Below are 18,623 nucleotides of genomic sequence, written 5' to 3'. Positions count from 1 at the left end.
ACCAGCTCTATTTCTGGCTCCAGCGGGCCCGTTGGGCTGATGGCCAGGGCAGATACTCAATAAGGAAGCAGGCAGGGAGGCTGCCTGGGTTAAATGGAGAGCAAGAGCTCAGCTATCAAGCACAGCAGGCTATTCTGGGCTGAGAGGCACCCCCAGGGGCAGGGGGCATGCCAGGAGACTTGTGCCTCCACTAGCACCCGGTCTGCCACGCTGGCCTTGCGGCAGGCTCAGGAAAGGGCTTGTCCACAGGGTCTCCATGTCCTGCGGCTCCAGGGCCCCTGGCTCTTACCCCTCACCTGGCCAAAGAAGCTGTCTGCCTCCTCCTGCCAGCCACCCGTGGGGTGCTGGGGCTGCCAGTCGCTGTCCTCTGCGGAGCTGACCCGCATCAGCTCCACGGCCGGCACCAGGACCTGCTCTTGCTCCTGGTCCTGTGCCCCGGAGGCCATGGGGTGTGTCGGGAGCAGCCTTCGGGTGACCCCCTCCTGCCAGGAGCCCGCTGTCAGGTCCTGTAGGCAGGAGATAAAGGAGCCTTCTGCATTCCAGTCCCTCAGCCTGGGCACCGGAGAGGGACAGGGAGAGAGAGACAGAGAGAGAGAGGCAGTCAGCTTCGCCGTGGAGTGCTGCACCCTGAGCAACAGCCTACCTCTGGCAGGCCCGCCAGCGCAGCCTGCACCCCCACCAGGCTCTGGGCACCCCCCTCCCTGCTCACGGTGCTGCCAGGCACCTGGCACAAGCAGCACAAAAGGCAGATGCAGAAAGGGCATGGGTCTGCTCCCTGCTCCACCCCACAGCTTCGCAGCCTGGCTGCAAGGGTCTAAGGCAATGTTGTGGAGCATCGCTGGGCTCTGCCAGGGACCTCCACAGGGAACGTGGGAGGATGCAGCCCAGGCTGAGCTGGCTCTGCTAAGCACAACCTACATGCAGGCTGCCTGCCTGGGGTCCCTCCCAGGTGGTCTGCAAGGAGCTCCCCACCCTGAACATCTCCACTCAGCCCAAGCCACTGCTCTGTCTGCCACGGATGCCGGGGCTCCAGAGCTGGAGACCACCAGAGAAGCAAGCAAAGCTGAGAGATCACTGCAGCTGGCCCAGCGCAGGGCAATAGCTGGCAAAGCAGTTCTGACCCCCTCCCACAAGCTGCCCTGGCCCCTCAGGCTGCAGTACCTGTCTGTGCCTTTCTCTACGACGTGGCTAACGGTGGGCGATGCTGTGATCCTGGCTTGCACCTTCTGCTGAACTGAAACAAAAGACACTTCACTCTCCGGGTCCTGCTCCCCAGTCCCTGGCTGGTGATCACTGGCTGGCATCTTCCCCTCCGGCCTCTGCCCCTCTTCCTGCTCTAGAAGGTCAATCAGGCCATTCATGGCATCTGAGTCCACTGTGTCATCCTCAACCAGGTCCATAGAGCCCATGTGGTCCGGGCCTTGTGCATCTGCCAGAAGCTGCCCCGGTAACCGGCCTTCGCTTGTGGCGTCCGAGTCCTCGGCCTTGCTGCACTCCAGAGAGGAGTCCTCAGCAGTCACCAGGGAGGGGGTGAGCCCCGAGGACCACACCTGCATGTCGGACATCTCCATCAGGGCATCCTGCTCGGTGGCAGCCATGGGGATAGCATCCATGATGGCCACCTCATTCCAGTACTGGTCGGCACGCAGCGGGGATGGCAGCATGTAATGCAGGGAGGCAGGGGACAGCAGCTCGTCCTGCAGCGAAGCGTAACCTATATGGGCAGACAGAGGGACATCTCCAGCAGCCATCTCGTGCAGGCACAAGCACAGCAGGGCAAGAAGGGAAACAGCATCCAGGAGGGTCCCAGCCCCCCAGGACAGCAAGGGTCGTGCCGCAGACCTCAGTGGCTGGGCTGAGAAGGGCAGCGCTCAAAGCAGCTGCTGCCTTTGCATGGTCCCTGCAAGGGCTGCCATGCCTCCCTCTGGGTCCTGGGGCTGGTTTGGGCAGAGCCTGGGGCTGCACAGTCCCTGCAGGGAGGGCTGGCCTGGGGTCCACATGATGCCCCATCCTATGCCACCCTGACTCCCAAAGCCAACCCCTCTCTGCAGCACAGAGGAGAAGGCTGGAAGTAATACCATCAGCAGGGAAAGATGGCTGTGACACATCAGGCAAGCCTGAGGCTGCATGGGATACAACCCCACTGGTGTCTCCAGGGCTACAAGCAGTTGTCATGTCCTCATCACCCAGGCACACCAACACAAACCACAGTCAAGCCAGGTGCTCCCATCCACACAGGAGGCTTTGCTGAGCCTTTTTTGGTTCTGAGCCACTAGCCCCTTCCCCACCCCTGGGAGATCAGCAAAGAGACCATTCCACTCCAGAACAGGCAGCTGGGGATTGCTAGCCACAGCTGAGGCGTGGGGGAAAGCTGGGACCCCCAGCACGGAAAGGGCACCTCTGCCCTGTGTGGGTGCCTGGCTGGGGGCAAGCAGTGCAGGGCCAGCAAGGCAAGGAGCGCTGGGCAGTGCAGGAGGAGGAGGAGGAGGAGAAGGAGGAGGAGGAGGAGGACGGGGGTGGCCGCATGGCAGCCAGGAGAGGGGCAGATCCTGGTGACATGCAGCTGCTGGAGCAGGATGTGGCTCCTGGAGGGCTCAGCTGAGGCAGAGACAGTGGAGCCAGGCAGTGGAGCCAGATGAGAGCAGGAGAGGCCAGGATGAGCTCACAGAGAGGTGACAAGAAGTGACCCACAGGAGTGCCTGCACCTGATGGCAGTGGGTGGCACACGTTTGAGAGAGCAGAGCCAGGGGAGAGACAGAGACGGAGAGAGCCATGAGCCAGAGCTGCACAGGCAGCACCCACAGAGCAGGGCTCCAGCAGCACACAGCCTGTCTCCAACCAGGGTCCTGGCTTCAGCTGACCTCAGTTGTGTCCCTGTGCAGCCATGGTCCACCTGGGACACGGCCACAGGACTCTGAGCTCCCCAGCCACCGCTCAGCTCACACAGCCAGAGATGCCTCTCACTGGCACGCTGGGATAAGGAAGGTGCCTCAACCCCACCTGGAGAGCTTCTGAGAAGGCAGTGTGGTGGGAACAAGCTGCCTGCAGCCTAAGCCCCAGTGAAAAGGATCCATCTGCTGGCAATGCCTTGTGCCTGCTGAGCTCCTGGCAGGCCACCCTGGTCAGGCAAGGAGTCAGCCCCTATTTGTCTGCCCCCAGGGTCCTCCTGCAGTCCCTGCCAGGAGCCAGGACTCACCATTCATCTGGGATGGTGAGAGGGAGTAGTCTCTGTCTGTGTAGCGCCAGCTGCCCTTCAGGCTGCGGCTCTGCCGGCCCGAGCCCTCCAGCGTGTTGACAATCTCGCTGCGGTCGATGTTCCTCAGCGCTGTGTACAGATTCTCCACTGCAGGGGGAAGCTGGTGTCAGCAATCCAGTGGCTGGAGGAACACAGCCGTGCCCCAGGCACCCTCCAGATGGGTAAGTGTGCAAGAACCAGTGGTGTAAAGCCAGTCAGAGCCCTCCCCAAGCTCTGCTCAGCCAGCCCTGCTGCTACCATGCCCTGCAGATACTCACTCTTGACACTCTTGCCCTCACGGCTGACCCAGAGGTTCAGTAAGGCTATGCTCTGCTCCAGCAGCGAGTTGGGGTTCTCCACACGTATCCTGTTGATGTCCTCCACCCCAAACTGCAGCTCACGTGCCAGCTCTGGGGAAGAGAGCACCTCAACATCACACCCTCCAATGCCCACTGCCAGCTCCCAAGCCACAAGGGTTAGGGATGCTGCGAAGGGCTCAGCCAGACCCTGCAGAGCCCCCCCCCACCCCCCATCACACACAATTAAACACAGCAGAACATGCAGGAGCTGGGATGGATGGAGGATGAAGCCCCCCTGCCCAGACTGCCTGGGACCAGCGTGGCAGTCTGTCCTGCTAAGGAGCAGCACAGGTACCACCGTTGGGTGTGTGGCCGAAGGGAAGGGCAGCAACATGTCAGACCCAAACCAGAAACCTCACCCAGCCCCTCTGCATGCAGATGCAGGCACAGCAGCAAGAAAGGTTCATTTCAAGGCCACAGCATGCCCAGAGTTTAGCAGAAGGGCTGGGAGGGGGGGGGGGGGGTGCAAGGCCAGAGGAGCAGGCTGCACCCACACCAACTGCATCTGTGCCCAGCTCCCCAGACAGTGCAAAGCCCATTTGCTCCACCCTGCAGCATGTTTCCAGCCTCCCAAAGCACGTCAGGTTTCTGAGGAGCATTGTGCATCCTCAGAGCTGTCAGGTACAGACTCACCAGCCCAGCTGAGGCCCAGCTGCTCTGCTATGTCGACCATCTTCTGGTCTGCCTTGTCTGTGCTGCTCAGAGAGCCTGGAGGGCAAGAGGGAGCCACAGCTTCAGCTGCATGGTGTCCTGCCCCGGGGCAGGCAGGGGAAAAGGGTGCTGGGTATGAGGGTGTCCCAGCCCCGTGGGTAGGACCAAAGAAACCCTCAGGGAAAGGGAAGCTGCCATGAGTATGACAGGGTCAGCCCAGCCTTTCCACTGGGCACAGGTGAGGACCAGGCTCAAACAGTCCCAGCAGGTTGCGTACCAAAGCTGGTCTCACTCAGGATGCTGTACCGCTCCCGTAGAGACAACGGCGTCAGTGTCCTCCTCCGCTCCTCACTGCCACTGCCCTGTGAGAGTGGGGACAAACCAAGGGGTCACCAGCTTGAAAAAGAGAGCAGCAGCTCTGTCCTGGCACCACTGCTTCTCCCACAGCCCTGGAGCAGCATGGCGTGGCCACGTGCAGCCCCTGAGGAGGAAAAGCTGACAGCAAGGGCCACCTCCTGCGCCTGTGGGAGGGATGGGACCCCACTGCCACCTTCCAGAGGTACCAGAACCCCAGCACTGACCTTGGTGCAGGGTGGAATGCTGATGTTCAGGTGGCAGAGGACGTGCTGGAGATCCTCATACTTCATGGCCTTGCGCAAGAAAGACAGGGAGCCACTGGCCTCCCGGCTGCTGTCCCGAACCTGAGCACCAAGAGCCTGGTTAGGAGGCCTGGCACAGGGTGGGCACAGGGCCCAGCTGTGGCCCAGCCCTGCACCTTGACGTTACCTTGATGGGGATGGCAAGACGATTCTCCCGGAAGGACTGGAAGAGGAAGGTGCGGGGCTGGGTGGCCTTCTTGACAGGCACCAGGTTCCCTGAGAGCTCAACATGCAACGGCATCCCCTCCACCACCTGGAAGGGAGTGGAAAACAGGCTCAGGCCCTGCACAGAGCTCCTTCCTCTGCCCTTAGACAGGGCAGGTAACCCCAACTCTCCTCCCCAGGCCAGGGCCGGGCATCAATCCCCCCTCATTTGGGCTGCCCCATGACAAACCTCAATGTCCCTGCTGCGGGCCACCTCAGTGAAGTTTTCATGCTGCTCTAGAGTCTTGTCAACCTTGTCATCAGTCATGCAGTAGCAGCGGAGCCGGCCTTCCCGTGTGTCATTCATCTTGGCAAACACCACGAACTTGGCCATGTAGGGCACAGCTGTCAGCTCCTTGTACAGCATCGTGGCGAAGTGCACGGCCTCAGCGGTGCGTGGACAGTCAGCCAGCCAGAACCTGGGGGAGGGATGGGTTGGGTTGTTGAAAACTGACCCACTCTCCCTCCAAGTGAAGCCCCCAAACAGCAAAGAGCAGTGCAGAGGGTGCCCCAAAAGCCCCATCTGTGACAGGGACCCACCCAAACACCAGGAATGGCCCCTTCCCTCTGCACACCCAGTTGGTGTAAGACATGTGCCAAGGCTGTGTGGGGCTCTTAAGGCTGGAGGAAACCACCCTGCACAGGGGAATGGGGCAGCCCCACAATAAGCACAGGGATGGAGGGCTCCTCCAGGCACAGGCTGCACCCCATAGAGCAGCACATGTCCCCAGATGAGCACAGGCTTGCCCAGGACTCACCTGGCAGACACATTGGTGGTAAAGTTAGCACACTCATGTTCATAGACCAGCTTTGTGGTGCCTGTTATGTCTTCCCACTGGGCTTGGGCTGTCCCTCCTGCAGAAGGAAGCAAAGCTGAGCGTGCTGCCTTCCCATTAACACCAGGAGTTTCTCTCTCCACTGCCATGACATGTTCTTAGCTCCCAAGAGCCGCATCTTGCTGCGGTCAGCCCATCCCATCCCATCCCATCCCATCCCATCCCATCCCATCCCATCCCATCCCATCCCATCCCATCCCATCCCCAGCAGAGAGCACGCTCTCCTGCATGGCAGTGGCTGGGGCAGCCTCACCGATCACACTGCAGAGCAGGCGCAGGCTGGTGGTGTCACCCTCGCCGCTGTCTCGAGGGTTGTCCTTCCAGGATGGTGGCAGTGGGATGCGGAGCCCGATGGGGCGGTGGAACTTCCTCCGTCGCGGCTCCACCGTGACGATGGGGCTGAAGGTTGCCTGGTTCCCCAGCAGCTTGGTCACCAGCTCGTCGGGCACAGGCTGAGCCTGTGGGCAGGACAAAGCACAGGGATCAGGGTTGGGGCACAGCCCGGGTCTGCTGCCCATCCTGGCACACTGGGTGCTGGACCAGGCTCTCCAGGGCTCACCTGCAGGGCCAGCCTCACTCTCTTGGTGACAGCAGTGTCTGGGAAGGTGGCCTGTACCATGGGCACCAGTGTGCTTTTCAAACAGCCTCCCTCGGGGCCGATCAGATCACAGTCCTGGCAAATCCGGGACATGACCACGAAGTAGAGAGGGAAGTCGGTGGTGATGATGCGGCACACCCTCTTCTTCTCCAGCTCTTCCAGGCTCTCCAGCTCTGCAAGGGCAGCACAGCCGGTGATACTCACACCATCCTCAGCTACCACCCACCTCCCCGCTGCACCAACCGCCCCAAACTCAACCCCATCCCACTGCCCAAGCTGGTTTCAGCCCTGCCTGTGCAGAGTGGGGATCAGCACAGTGCCAGGCCCCTGCCTGGCTGGTGTGCTCACCCTCATCCATGCCGTTGAGCAGCTGGTCCATGTAGCTCTCCTCGTAGCGGCTGCGGTGCTCCTTCCAGACGGAGCCGTTCTCGCTGCGCAGCACCACGAACTCGCGGTCTCCGCGCCCGTATGAGGCGAAGTGGGGGATCTCCACAATGACAGGGCTGCAGATGGCAGAGAAAGGGTCCTTGTACCCATGTGCTGCCACGGGGACACACTGGCAGCCAGGTGGCCATAGGCAGAGCAACCAGCCTGCATGGTAAAGCTGCTGAAGAGGAAGGCAGGACTGCTCACACCCATCTCGGAGTCACAGGATTGTAGGGGTTGGAAGGGACCTCTAGAGATCATGGGGTCCAACCCCCTGCCCAAGCAGGGTCCCTAGGACAGGTCACACAGGTCGGTGTCCAGATGGGGCTGGAATCTCTCCAGAGATGGAGACTCCACACCCCCTGGGCAGCCTGTCCCAGGGCTCCCTCACCCTCACCAGGAAGAAGTTCTTCCCCAGATTGGTGTGGAACTCCCTGTGCTCCAGCTTGAGGCCATCACCCCTTGTCGTGTCCCCACAGACACTGAGAAGAGGCTGCCCATGTCCCCCTGTGTCCCACCCTTCAGACACTGATAACCATCGATCAGATCCCCTCTCAGGCTGCTTCTCTCAAGGCTGAACAGCCCCAGTTCTCTGCACCCGGTCAGGGTTTTTCCTGCCCCAGCACAGTCACCGCTCTGTTTCTTCTGGAATGACCCACCCCAGAAAGATGCTGTGCCTGGCTGGAAGCAGGATGTCTCCTGCACAAGACCCCCAGAAGCAGAGATGGGCAGAGGTCTTGCCCTAGCTGCAGAGACTCCAGAGGACCCTGGCTACATCCCCCCCAGCCCTGAGGGATGGCCCCAGCATGGGCAGCCCTATCCGCTCTGTTCCCAGCTGCGCTCACCTGAGGAACTGGGCACCAGCAGGTCCCAGGGCAATGATCCTGCTGGCCAGACCCTCCTCCTCAGCCAGCGGTGGGGGTGCAGGCAGCTTTTGGGGCTTCACCAGGCGGCAGGTGATGCGGGTCGGCGCGGCGCAGGCACGGGGCGGGATTACCACGCGCAGTCCGTGGTGCCGGCTGCCCCGCATGGAGCCACCCCGGGCATCCACCATGAAGCTCACCAGGAACCTGGGGTGGGCAGAGGCATGGGCAGGTGGGCAGGGGCATGGGCAAATGGGCAGGGGCATGGGCAGGTGGGCAGAGGCACAGGCAGGTGCCACACGGGCTGGGCACTCACCCTGTGTGCACTGGGCTGGCCACGGGGCTGATGTTATCCGAGGTCTCCGTGGCAGGGCTGCTGGGGATCAGGGAGTCCTCATCGAACTCCTTGGAGGGCTGTGTAAGGCAGGGGAAGAGCCCCCATGAGCACAGGGGTGCTGAGCCTGCCCACTCCTCCACAGGCTCACAACCCTCCCTGGGCAGTCCCCTACCATCATGTCCATCCCCACCTCCCACCCCACCTCTTGGCTCTGTGGTGATGGGGGGGCTCCTCTGGCAGGGAATGCCTGGGGGCCCCATGGCAGGCTGTGTGTCATGCTCACCTCCTGTGGGGACACCGAGGGTGCATGCAGCAGGCTGACTTGCTCAGCTTCTGTTTCCACAGGTCCTACCTGCTCAGTCTCCTCCGCTCTGGTCACCACAGTCTCAGGGGGGATGCAGGGGACCTGAAGGACAGCTGGAGACTCCACCCTGGCAGAAGAGGGCCGTGAGAGCCACTGGAGTGGCAGGCCTGGACCCCTCGAGCCCCCAGACAGCCCCAGGGAGTCCCAGGGATGCTAAACAAAGGCAAACTCAGCAGAGGACCCATGTCCTGGAGCAGGAACAATACTGACTACCTCTGCCTGCTGTGCTAGCCAGTGGGGCTCAGTGACCCATTCCTTGCTCAGAGCTGTCCCTGCCTTGCTGGCATCTCAGCTCAGCACCAGGCTGGCCCCGTGCCCTGCACCTACTCCTTCTCCACCACCCAGTGCCTCTTACGTTTGCTCCAGTGTCGTCGTGGTCACAAACTCCAGCATCTCCCTCTTGACGTCCTGGTCCCTGAGATCAGAAGTTCTGGGCTTTGATGGAATCAGCTCCTCCTCTGAAACCAAGAGCTGGCTCAGCATGCAGAGGGGCAGAAGGACAAGGGCACACACACATCCAGCCCTTCTCCCCCATCCCTCCTCAGGGCTGAAGACAGGGCCCATCTCTGCTCCCACTGGGGCCACACACACTCATCCCCTGGGTCTCAGCCAGCCATGGGGCATCTCTGCCCTCTGCCAGAGGGGCCTGTGCTGTAGGTCAGTGGGACAGGAGCTGTGGGAGTTGTCAGGAGCCTTGGCTGGTAACTGAGCCCCTTCCCACAGCTCCAAGCACAGAGCAGAGCCTTCTGGGGACACCCCACCAGTGGATGGTGAGGATGGGGGTGTAGGCTGGGGACACAGGAAAGATACCCTTACACTGTCAAGTTCCTCCACGTACCCCTCTTGGAGGCACAGTCCCAGCCAACACTGCCTGCTGGCCCAGTTAACACCAGTTAAAGAGTTCACCAGGGTCTGGCTGTCACCAATGCCCTGTGTGAGGGAGTCAGCACCTCCCAAAGGAGCAAGAGAACCCCAGTGACGGGGATGGGGCCATGGCAGCACAGAGGCTTGGGTTCATCTCTGCCCTGGCCAGGACAGCACGGGGTGTTTGTAGAGGGGCTCTGGAGTTTGGTCACAGGACCAGGCTCTTCTGCCCACCAAGGACAGGCCCTGGGGCTGACGGGGAGCCAGGGCTCCCCCCACAAGCTGGGATGGCCCCAGTCATGCAGTCACACCACAGCAAGCAGCACGGACACAGATGGGCAGGGCAGGATGGCAGGGCTGGTGCTGCACGGCACCAGCCCAGCAGCAGGGCTCAGCAGATGGAGGTGGCGTGCGGATGGTTAGTGGCCATGGGGTGAAATGGGGCCGTTGAGCTGGGGCAGGGGGGGACACATTTCATACCCATTACTGTGACATGAGCAGTGCCTGCAAAGTAAGAAGAGGCAAAGGTGAGGTCTTGGTGGGAGGGAGCAGGAGTGGGCCAGCTGTAGCTGGGCTGGGAGCTGGTACCACCCTGCAGAGTGGGGCACGGTGGGGAGCTTCACATGCCCAAGGTTCTCTGTGCACGCTGTGAGAGCTCTTGAGCCAGGGAGATGCCACCCTAGGAGTTTGGTGGGCTCCCCTCTTCCTCTGCACAAGACCATTGTGGGGCCATGCAGCTCCCCTACCCCAGCCAGCAGGAACACCAGTGCCCACCCCAGTGCTGCCACCGGCCACTCTGTCCCAGCCAGCAGACCTCAGGGTGGTGTGACCCATCCCCACCCCTCACCTTCATCCTCTGACACGTCCAGAATCTCATCTACCGTCTCCGGGAAGCTCATGCGGTGCTTGTCACCAACTGGCTGTGGGAACAGAGTGGAGTCAGAGGAGACCAGCCCCCAGGCTGTGCAGCCCCCTCCTCACACCAGGGCTAGGCACCCAGCTGTCAGCACTGGACCTTTGCCTGGCTGTCCCCAGCCCCAGGGTCCCAGTCACAGCCCCCACAGACTCACTGGGATGTCGGTTTCCTCGGTGACGATCTTCAGCACGTCTGTGACAGAGATGTAGCCCAGCCGCCTGGCGATGGCCAGAGGTGTGGTGCCATTCTGTGCAGGGAAGAGGGGTTGGGATAGCAAGCAGCCAAGGGGAAGCCTTGGGTAGGTGCTGGAGTTCACCACGGGATGAGGATGTGCAGCTGAGCACCGTACTCACCGTGCTGATCTCATTGGGAGAGGCGCCGTGCTTCAGCAGCAGCGTCACAACGTCCGTGTGGCCCTGCTGTGCTGCTTGGTGCAGAGGGGTGTAGCCCAGCTGCAGGGGAGGACAGAGGGTGCTGCCATCAGTTCTGGGAGTCTGCTGCCCCAGAAACGTCCCTGCCTTCATGCCTGGAGCATGAGGGCAGCTCCTTTCTTTCTGGGATAAGCAAAGAGCTCTGCAGAACCCAGCACTTGCCCAGGGCTGTAGCTAGAATACAGCAGCTTCCAGCCATGGAGACAGGAGGGCTTGGAGCAAGGTAGGGGGAGACAAGTGGAAGCAGGGAGGGAGGTTAAGCCTTCCTTGTTAACCTGCACACCCTTGCCCAGTGTGGAAGGGTCCTTGGACCACAGGACGTCTCTGTACCTTAGTCTTGGCATTGACATCAGCCTGGTGCTGCAGCAAAAACTTCACCAGCTTGATGTTTCCGTAGTGGCTGGCCACATGCAGCGGGGTATAGCCCATCTGAAAGACAAGATCAGGGCTCAGCCTGCCCCAAATGGTCCTTCCCATCCTTCTGGCTGGTGCATGCTCATCTCAGGGAAGCCTCCAGATCAAATCCCAGACTGGTCTGGGTTGGAAGAAACCCCAAGGGTCACAGAGCTCCAACCCCCCTGCCACAGGCAGGGACACCAACCTCCAGGCCTGGAGCTACATAAGGTTGCCCAGGTCCCCAGCCAATCTGGCCTTGAGCACCCCCAGGGATGGGGCACCCAGCCCCTCTCTGGGCAGCCTGTTCCAGCCCCTCACCACTCTCTCTGCAAAGAACTTCCCCCCAATATCTCATCTCACCCTTCCCTCCTTCAGCTTCACTCCATCCCCCTTGTCCTGCCAGTCTCTGCCCTTTAACAAGCTGATTCCTCTCCTGTTTCTCTGCTCCCTTCAGGCACTGGAAGGTTGCAATGAGGTCCCCCCCACAGCCTTCTCTTCTCCAGGCTGAACCAGCCCAGCTCCCCCAGCCTCTCTTCATAGGGGAGCTGCTCCAGCCCTCTGATCATCTGAAGGGGTTGGAAGGGTCCTCCAGAGCCCATGGGGTCCAACCCCCTGCCAAAGCAGCTCCCTAGGACAGGGCACACAGGTTGGTGTCCAGGTGGGGCTGGAATATCTCCAGAGAAAGAGACTCCACACCTCCTGGGCAGCCTGTCCCAGGGCTCCCACATTTTTCACCACAGCCATAGTCAACACACTACTTTACCCTGGTCGTTGCATCCACTGTGACCCCATGCTTCACCAGAACATCAGCGACCAGCACGTGCCCTTCTTGGGCCACCAGATGGAGAGGAGTCAGGCCACTCTGCAACACAGAGGAGGTCTCAGCACAGTGGCAATGCCACCACTGCAGCTCTCTACCTGACCCTTAGTTCAGGTGTCCAACCTGGCAACAAATGGACCAACACGGTGCTGCTGGCCAGCACCCTGCTGCCTGAACAGGGAAGGAGGAATGTTGGCATCCATCCTGGCAGGAAGCACAGCAAAACAAGGTACCTTGTTGCCTAGGTTGCCGTTGGCTTGTTTGGAGAGAAGCAGTGCCACCATGTCTGCGTGCCCCTCCTGTGAAGCCAGGTGCAGGGGGGTGACTCCCTGCACCGACTCCGCGTTTGCGGACGCGCCGTACTGCAGCAAGCTGCTGGCCACCTCCATCTGGTTCTGCTTGGCAGCGATGTGCAGGGGGGTGTACCCGTTCTGCAGGGAGAGAAGGGGGGTTCATCACAGTGCTCAGCCCCCACTGAGCACGCTAGGAGGGACCAAAGGTGCCACCTTCCCTCTCCAAGCCAGGTCTGCCCTTCCTAACCCTCTCCAGAGCTCAGAGATGCAGGCTCACATCCTCCCCATCTCCCTGGGGGTACCTAGCCCTGATGTTGAGGAGAAATCCCCCCCAAACCAGCACAGTGGTTTCAAAGTCCCTTTGAAAGGGTTTCAAAGACCCTGCACTGCTTCAGGTCTGACTGGTATTGGCTATCCCAGAGTTTTCCCCACAATTCCCACCACAGTATTCAGCCAGCTGGAGCTGTGAGAGGTCAGGGCAGGCAGACCCCCTCCCCAAAACGAGCCTGGCTGGGACACAGAGCAAGCCTTGGACTATATGCAAGGTAAGTGCTCTGGCTGCAGAGCTCTGAGTGCTGCCTTTGCTGCAGAAGGAAAGCAGCTGGCAGACACCCTCTGCCCGGGGTGACGTGCAGGCTGTCGGTGACGCAAAACAACAGGGGCTTGGCGCTGGTACCGGCTGCTCCCGCTGCCTGCCCAGCAAGTCTGCCTGCAGCCTGCACAGGGGGAGCAGCTGAGTGCCAGATGGGAAGGGCCAGCACCGGTTCTGAGGATGCAGCTTCTGCAAACAAGGTGGGGAAAGGTGAGGCTGCTGGGGAGATGCTCTTTGGGGAGATGGTCCCTATGCTCAGGGTGAGCTTCTGGTGGGTTGCCTGACTCACTGCTTCCCAGCTGCACGCAGGCATCCCTGTGCTGCTTTCCAAGCTGCCAGAGCACAGGGATGGTCGGCAGGGCTTGCTATGGAAACATGTCCCCAGGCAACAGCCACAGTGCTGCCAGCAAGAGCCAGCCCTGCCTGCTGGAGCAGGGTGACCACCAGCACCCCTGCCTGCCCTGCGTGCTGTTGGCAACCAGTCCCTCTGACTGAACACAAGAGGTGTGCACGCTGGGTACATGATGACATCCCCACGTCCCCAGGGCACCCCGTCCCACCTTACCCAGGCAGAGCTGTGTGGGGAGCTCCCCTTGGGGAGCAGCAGTTTGACGATCTCCAGGTTGTTGTGGTGCACAGCCACGTGCAGCGGGGTCAGGCCATTCTGGGGAGGGGGAGAAGGAGCAGACAGGTGAGACAGAGCCTCTCCCCACAGCACTCCTCCCGCTGCCATGGGAGCTGCTCTCACCTTCCCTGCTGCATTGGGGTGAGCGTCGCGTGCCAGCAGCAGCTCTGCCACATCCACCTTCCCGTATTTGGCTGCAACGTGGAGAGGGGTAAATCCTTTCTGGGGAGAAAGGCAGCCCATCACAGGGGGCACAGGGATGAGGAGGAGAGCACTGGTCCATGTGCAGAAGGGATGCTGTGGCACAGGAGGAGGTTGCCCCTCCTGTGACAAGGGACGCTGAGCCACCAGCCTGCTCGGCCTTGGCTGGGTCACACCTTCAGTGGCAGTGGCTGCAGCAGCCTACCTTGGTCATGCAGGTCTGTGAAGCCCCCTTCTCAAGCAGGGCCAGGGCTGTGTCCACGTGCCCCTCTCTGGCAGTGATGTGCAGGGGCGTGTGCCCCGCTGTCGTGGCCAGGTTGGGGTTGGCATTGTTCTCCAGCAGCAGTTTGACCATGCTGGTGTGGCCGATGCGTGAAGCACAGTGCAGAGGAGTCTGGTCATCCTGCAAGGGAGGCAGGGAAGCTATTTTGGCAGAGCTGGACCAGTCCCTTGCTTCCCATGCCGAAGGGGATGTTGCACAGCCCCTGGCAGGACAGGCTCTTGGCAGGCAAGAGTGAAGAAACCAGCACCAGATATCCCCAGAGCTGGACTATCACACAGGTTCTCTGTACCTACCTTGGCCTTGGCATTGGCTTTGGCTTTGTTCTGCAGCAGGTACTTTGCCACATCCGTGTGCCCGGCTCTGGCTGCCATGTGTAGAGGTGTCTCCACTTTCTGCACCAAGGACAGGACAAAGCAGTGAGGCCATAGGAGGGGATATGCCTTCCTGCAGTTGTTCCTCTGATCTGAGCACAGGAGAGCAGTGCCCACAACCTTTTCTGGCCTCCACCAGTTCCCCCCTGCCAGCACAAAGCAGAGGGCACCAGGGATTGCTCAGGAGAACAGAAAGAGTAGGACTCGGGTGATCCCCACCTCCTGCTGAAGTTCCCACAGCCCCATCCAGGGTGGGACTCACCACATTGGACACATTGGGAGATGCTCCACGCTGCAGCAGGGTCTTGACGATGGGCAGGTGCCCCATGAAGGCAGCCACATGTAGGGGGGTCAGGCCAGACTGTTGAGAGAAAGGGGTCAGGAGGCAAGACAGGGGCTGATAGCCTTGCCAACATCTCTATCTGCCCCCCTCCTCCTCCTCCTCCTCCTCCCTGGGGGAAGGCTCCAGCACAGAGGGGAATTCTTGGTCCCCAGCCTGGCTCCAGAATGCTGGCAGGTGAGCTGAGGGGAACATGGCACAGCAGCATGAAGAGCTGCTGCCTCCCCTGCAGTGCCCAAGCCCTTTTGGGTGCAGGTTGTGGGGAGATGCTGCCAGCATCACTAGATCCTGAGCTGCAAACAGCTCTGAACCACGACAAAAAAGGTGCCTGGGGACTAGCAGAGACGTTGGGGCCATCATCCCCTGCAGCACTGCCTGCTCTGCACGGGCAGCAGAGGGAGAGCTGGGGCTGGGCTGCAGCCCTCCTACCTCCGTGACAGCATCGATGGAGGCACCTGTCTTCAGCAGCAGTTCCATCACCCGGATGTGGTTCTTCTTGCAGGCGATGTGGAGGGGTGTGAAGCCATTCTACAGGTGGACAGGACAGTCAGCTGGGGGAGAACACCCACCCACACCCACACCCACACACACTCCCTCTTCCCTGCCCCAGCCCTGCCTGCCCCTCCCTCCCTCACCAGGGCTCGAGAGTTGGGCTTGGCCCCCTTCTCCACCAGGAGCTTGGCCACTCGGTGATGGCCGCAGTGCGCGGCCACGTGCAGGGGCGTGAGGTGGTCCAGGGTGATGTCGTCGATCTCGGCGCTGTACTGCAGCAGCAGGCGCACACAGTCCAGGTGGTCACCCTGTGCTGCCATGTGGATCGGTGACAAGCCGTTCTGCAACCACACAGCAAGGCCTCAGGGCTGGGACAGGATGGGGACCAGGCACCCCAGCCCCTGCCTCGCTCCCCTGGCTGCAGCTCCAGGGAAGAAGAGATGGCATGTTGGCCAGGGTGCTACTGGAGAGGAGCCCTGGGATCTCTCAGTGATGCTGAGCAGAGGGCAGGGCTTGAGGTGCTGCTGCCATGGGGCTGGATGTTGTCCCCAGGCCATCCCCTTCTCAGGGCTGGTCCCTTGGAAGCATGCAGCCCTCAGACAAAGGGCTCCAGTTAGGTCCAAGGAAGAGGTCAGGAAGCTTCTTGCAGGTCAAAAACTCAGCCCCAGCCCAGCCATGGGTGACATCCAGCAACTGCACCCAGCTTGTTAATCCCCTCTTGCTGCCCTGGGACCTGGCACCAAGCACAGCCTCCCAGCATCCTATGGATACCTTGGTTTTGGCTTGAATGGGAGCCCCGTGGTCCAGCAGGATCTCTGCAATTCGCACGTGTCCATTGCGAGCTGCACAGTGGAGAGGGGTCAGCTCATCCTGGGGAGAGAGGAGGGTTCAAGGGGGCTCAGCTGGGGCAAGGAAGGGCAAGGTTCCCCTTGGGCAGGAGCAAACAGGGATTTAGCACTTGTTTGCAAAATAAAGCAAACCTGAGCCTGCCCTCAGCCCCAGGGCACACCCAGCCACCCAGCCTCCTCTCACCTCCCTGGGAGACCAGCAAAGAACCTGGTCTCCATCACACACCCAGCAAGAAGATGCTCACGGGGCATACACCAGGCAGGACAGCATGGCAGTGCTCCCTGGACACAGGGAGCTCAGGGAGGGGGATGGCCTGTGTGCTTCCCATGATTTGGGAGCAATCTCACCTTGGTCCTTGTCTCTATCTGGGCCCCACGGTCCAGCAGCAGCCGCACCATGATGATGTTGCCTCGGCGGGAGGCGATGTGCAGGGGAGTGATCCCGTTCTGCAGAAGGAAGAGCAGGCTGTTAGAGGGAGCGACCCCCCCCTCTCTTCTTTCCACCCCCATGGAGCTGCAAAGAGGCACAGGGTGGGGGAACAAAGGACAGAGCACAGGGGAGAGCTAAATCCCTGCCCAGGGACAGTGTAGGGGAACAGCTTGTTTCACAGTGCTGGGAGAGAGGATGAGCTACTGGCAGCTATCAGCTGTGGGCAGAAGCTGCACAGAGCTCCCAGGAAAGCACCAGGTTCTGCTACACACCATGGACTGGAAGAGCCACCCCAACTGCAGGGACTGTAAGCTCTGTCCTGTGGTGACAGCAGCAGCTTTCCCTCAGCCTGGACACACAGTCCCAAGAGCTGCATCTGACAGAGAGCGGAGGTGTAGAAGAAAAGGCCCATATTGGTTCCTGGTGGCAACTCCCCAGCAGATATTCATCAGTGTGCTACCTTCTGCACGGCCCCACCTCACCTGCTGCTGCTGCACCTACATGTAAGGGGGCACAGCATCCTCCCCCAGTGTCAGAGCAGCACCAGTGCCAGCGCTCTGCCCTCACAGCACTCACCTGGGGTGTGAAGTTGACACTGGCTCCACGGTTCAGCAGTAACTGGGCCACACTGAGGTTCTCATAGTGGGCTGCAATGTGCAAGGGGGTAAATCCAGTCTAGGGGAAAGAAGGAGGGATCAGCCCGGCCACACACACATGCTCCAAGCTGAAAGGCTGGATAAACACAGCCTACCAAGCTGCTGTTCTCCCCGCTTCAGGATGTGGGAAAGCTCCCAGAGAACAGGGGAAGCCACACACCTTGGAGAGGACATCAGCATTGGGGTCATTCTGCAGCAGCACGGCAGCTGTGCGGGTGTCATCGTTGCGGGCTGCAATGTGCAGGGCGGGCAGGCGGACCTTCCCCTTCGTCCCGTAGTTGATGAGGTGAGCAACCACGTTCTCATGCCCTTGCTGCAGAGCCACAGCTAGTGGCGTGAAGCCATCCTGCCAAGGAGAGGCAGGTCAGAGGGGAGAAGCAGAGGAGACACAGCAGCCCCCTACAAGCAGAGCCCTAAAGTCCCCCCCCCCCCCCGAGGATCTCACCTCTGTGGCTACATTCTGGTTGGCTCCATTTTCCAGCAAGAACTTGACAACTTCCAGGTGGTTTTCCTGTGCTGCCATGTAGAGGGGTGTGAAGCCTTTCTGCAAACACAGGGCCATGCACATCAACACAACTCTCTCTCATGGTTCTCGGGCTCCTTGCAGACATACACCCCCAGCGACACCCACATCGTCCTCAGCTCACTGAACTGGGACAAAAGCACACGTGGGGTGGGTGGGGGAAAAGGAAAAACTGGTGATAGAGAGCTGGAGCCCAGGGCTCCCTGCATCCAGAAAGAACCAGGGGATGCTGGTTAACAACAGTTAACCCAGGAGATACTGCCTTCCACTGCTCTCCCTGAGTAAGGGATGTTCCTCCCATCAGGCTTGCAGCCCCACCAGGTCCAAGGGAGAGAGGACAAAGCAGAGCATGGTGTTGGCCATGAGTCCTTCCTGGATGAGTTCAGTGTGCTTGTGTGTGCTGCCACGGCTTCCCTCAGCAGACAGACCAATGTTGGTCTCCCTGTATCCCTCAAGACTCCCTCCCCATATCCCTCAAGACTCCCTCCCCACCTCTTCCACACTCATCTCTCAGGAGTCTGGCAGAGCAGCTCCTTGCCTCTGAACAGGGCTAGAGAGAAGCTGTAACACTGCTGAAGGGCCCGTGCTGGGCACAGCTCCCACCATGAAGACACCACCATCACACACACTGGGTGCTTTCCCCAGCCCAAGCCTCTACCTGTGACTGTGCATTGACGTTGGCTCCGTAGTTCACCAGTTCCCGGACCACGTCCTGTTGTCCAGCCAGGGCTGCAATGTGCAGGGCTGTATTTCCCTTCTGAAAGACACCACAGGGCAGCGCTCAGGGGCTGGAGCAGCCCAGGGATGCTGGGTTAAGATGGGCCTGACGTGTGCTAGCACTGGTGCAAACAGAGCAGCTAGCCAGGGGATGCCTGTGGGGCCATGCAGCCCTTGCTCCATCCCTGCTACAGACCAGAGAGCTTCCCTTCACGTTTGCTGGCCTGGGAAGAGAGTGATTTCATCTCTCCCATGAAGTTACTGGCAGCAAAAGCTGTGTGGCTTGTGAGGCT

At 60.6% G+C, this 18,623-nt stretch overlaps 1 protein-coding gene across 1 annotated transcript in view; it reads right to left on the bottom strand.

The window, feature by feature from the left end:
* The window catches only part of ANK1 (ankyrin 1), a gene marked incomplete at its 5' end in the record, with an annotated part of 70,857 nt that overhangs the window by 6,435 nt on the left and 45,799 nt on the right, over positions 1 to 18,623 (bottom strand). The window contains 37 exons of the mRNA XM_084274015.1: positions 297 to 552; positions 1,162 to 1,714; positions 3,197 to 3,343; positions 3,514 to 3,645; positions 4,228 to 4,302; positions 4,523 to 4,607; positions 4,827 to 4,946; positions 5,032 to 5,157; positions 5,299 to 5,527; positions 5,867 to 5,963; positions 6,198 to 6,402; positions 6,504 to 6,715; positions 6,891 to 7,045; positions 7,814 to 8,038; positions 8,148 to 8,245; positions 8,521 to 8,599; positions 8,888 to 8,990; positions 9,877 to 9,900; positions 10,244 to 10,316; positions 10,467 to 10,559; positions 10,666 to 10,764; positions 11,074 to 11,172; positions 11,903 to 12,001; positions 12,193 to 12,390; positions 13,410 to 13,508; positions 13,593 to 13,691; positions 13,876 to 14,073; positions 14,247 to 14,345; positions 14,587 to 14,685; positions 15,094 to 15,192; positions 15,300 to 15,497; positions 15,928 to 16,026; positions 16,353 to 16,451; positions 17,011 to 17,109; positions 17,251 to 17,436; positions 17,536 to 17,634; positions 18,272 to 18,370. Coding sequence (XP_084130141.1) covers positions 297 to 552; positions 1,162 to 1,714; positions 3,197 to 3,343; positions 3,514 to 3,645; positions 4,228 to 4,302; positions 4,523 to 4,607; positions 4,827 to 4,946; positions 5,032 to 5,157; positions 5,299 to 5,527; positions 5,867 to 5,963; positions 6,198 to 6,402; positions 6,504 to 6,715; positions 6,891 to 7,045; positions 7,814 to 8,038; positions 8,148 to 8,245; positions 8,521 to 8,599; positions 8,888 to 8,990; positions 9,877 to 9,900; positions 10,244 to 10,316; positions 10,467 to 10,559; positions 10,666 to 10,764; positions 11,074 to 11,172; positions 11,903 to 12,001; positions 12,193 to 12,390; positions 13,410 to 13,508; positions 13,593 to 13,691; positions 13,876 to 14,073; positions 14,247 to 14,345; positions 14,587 to 14,685; positions 15,094 to 15,192; positions 15,300 to 15,497; positions 15,928 to 16,026; positions 16,353 to 16,451; positions 17,011 to 17,109; positions 17,251 to 17,436; positions 17,536 to 17,634; positions 18,272 to 18,370 — 5,154 coding nt within the window. The remainder of the gene's footprint in view (positions 1 to 296; positions 553 to 1,161; positions 1,715 to 3,196; positions 3,344 to 3,513; positions 3,646 to 4,227; positions 4,303 to 4,522; positions 4,608 to 4,826; positions 4,947 to 5,031; positions 5,158 to 5,298; positions 5,528 to 5,866; positions 5,964 to 6,197; positions 6,403 to 6,503; positions 6,716 to 6,890; positions 7,046 to 7,813; positions 8,039 to 8,147; positions 8,246 to 8,520; positions 8,600 to 8,887; positions 8,991 to 9,876; positions 9,901 to 10,243; positions 10,317 to 10,466; positions 10,560 to 10,665; positions 10,765 to 11,073; positions 11,173 to 11,902; positions 12,002 to 12,192; positions 12,391 to 13,409; positions 13,509 to 13,592; positions 13,692 to 13,875; positions 14,074 to 14,246; positions 14,346 to 14,586; positions 14,686 to 15,093; positions 15,193 to 15,299; positions 15,498 to 15,927; positions 16,027 to 16,352; positions 16,452 to 17,010; positions 17,110 to 17,250; positions 17,437 to 17,535; positions 17,635 to 18,271; positions 18,371 to 18,623) is intronic.

The sequence above is a fragment of the Gallinula chloropus genome (genome assembly GCF_964237585.1).
Source record: "Gallinula chloropus genome assembly, chromosome: 21".
NCBI lineage: Eukaryota > Metazoa > Chordata > Aves > Gruiformes > Rallidae > Gallinula > Gallinula chloropus.
Note: the sequence above shows the minus strand (reverse complement) of the source record. Positions and strands in the feature narration are given on the sequence as shown.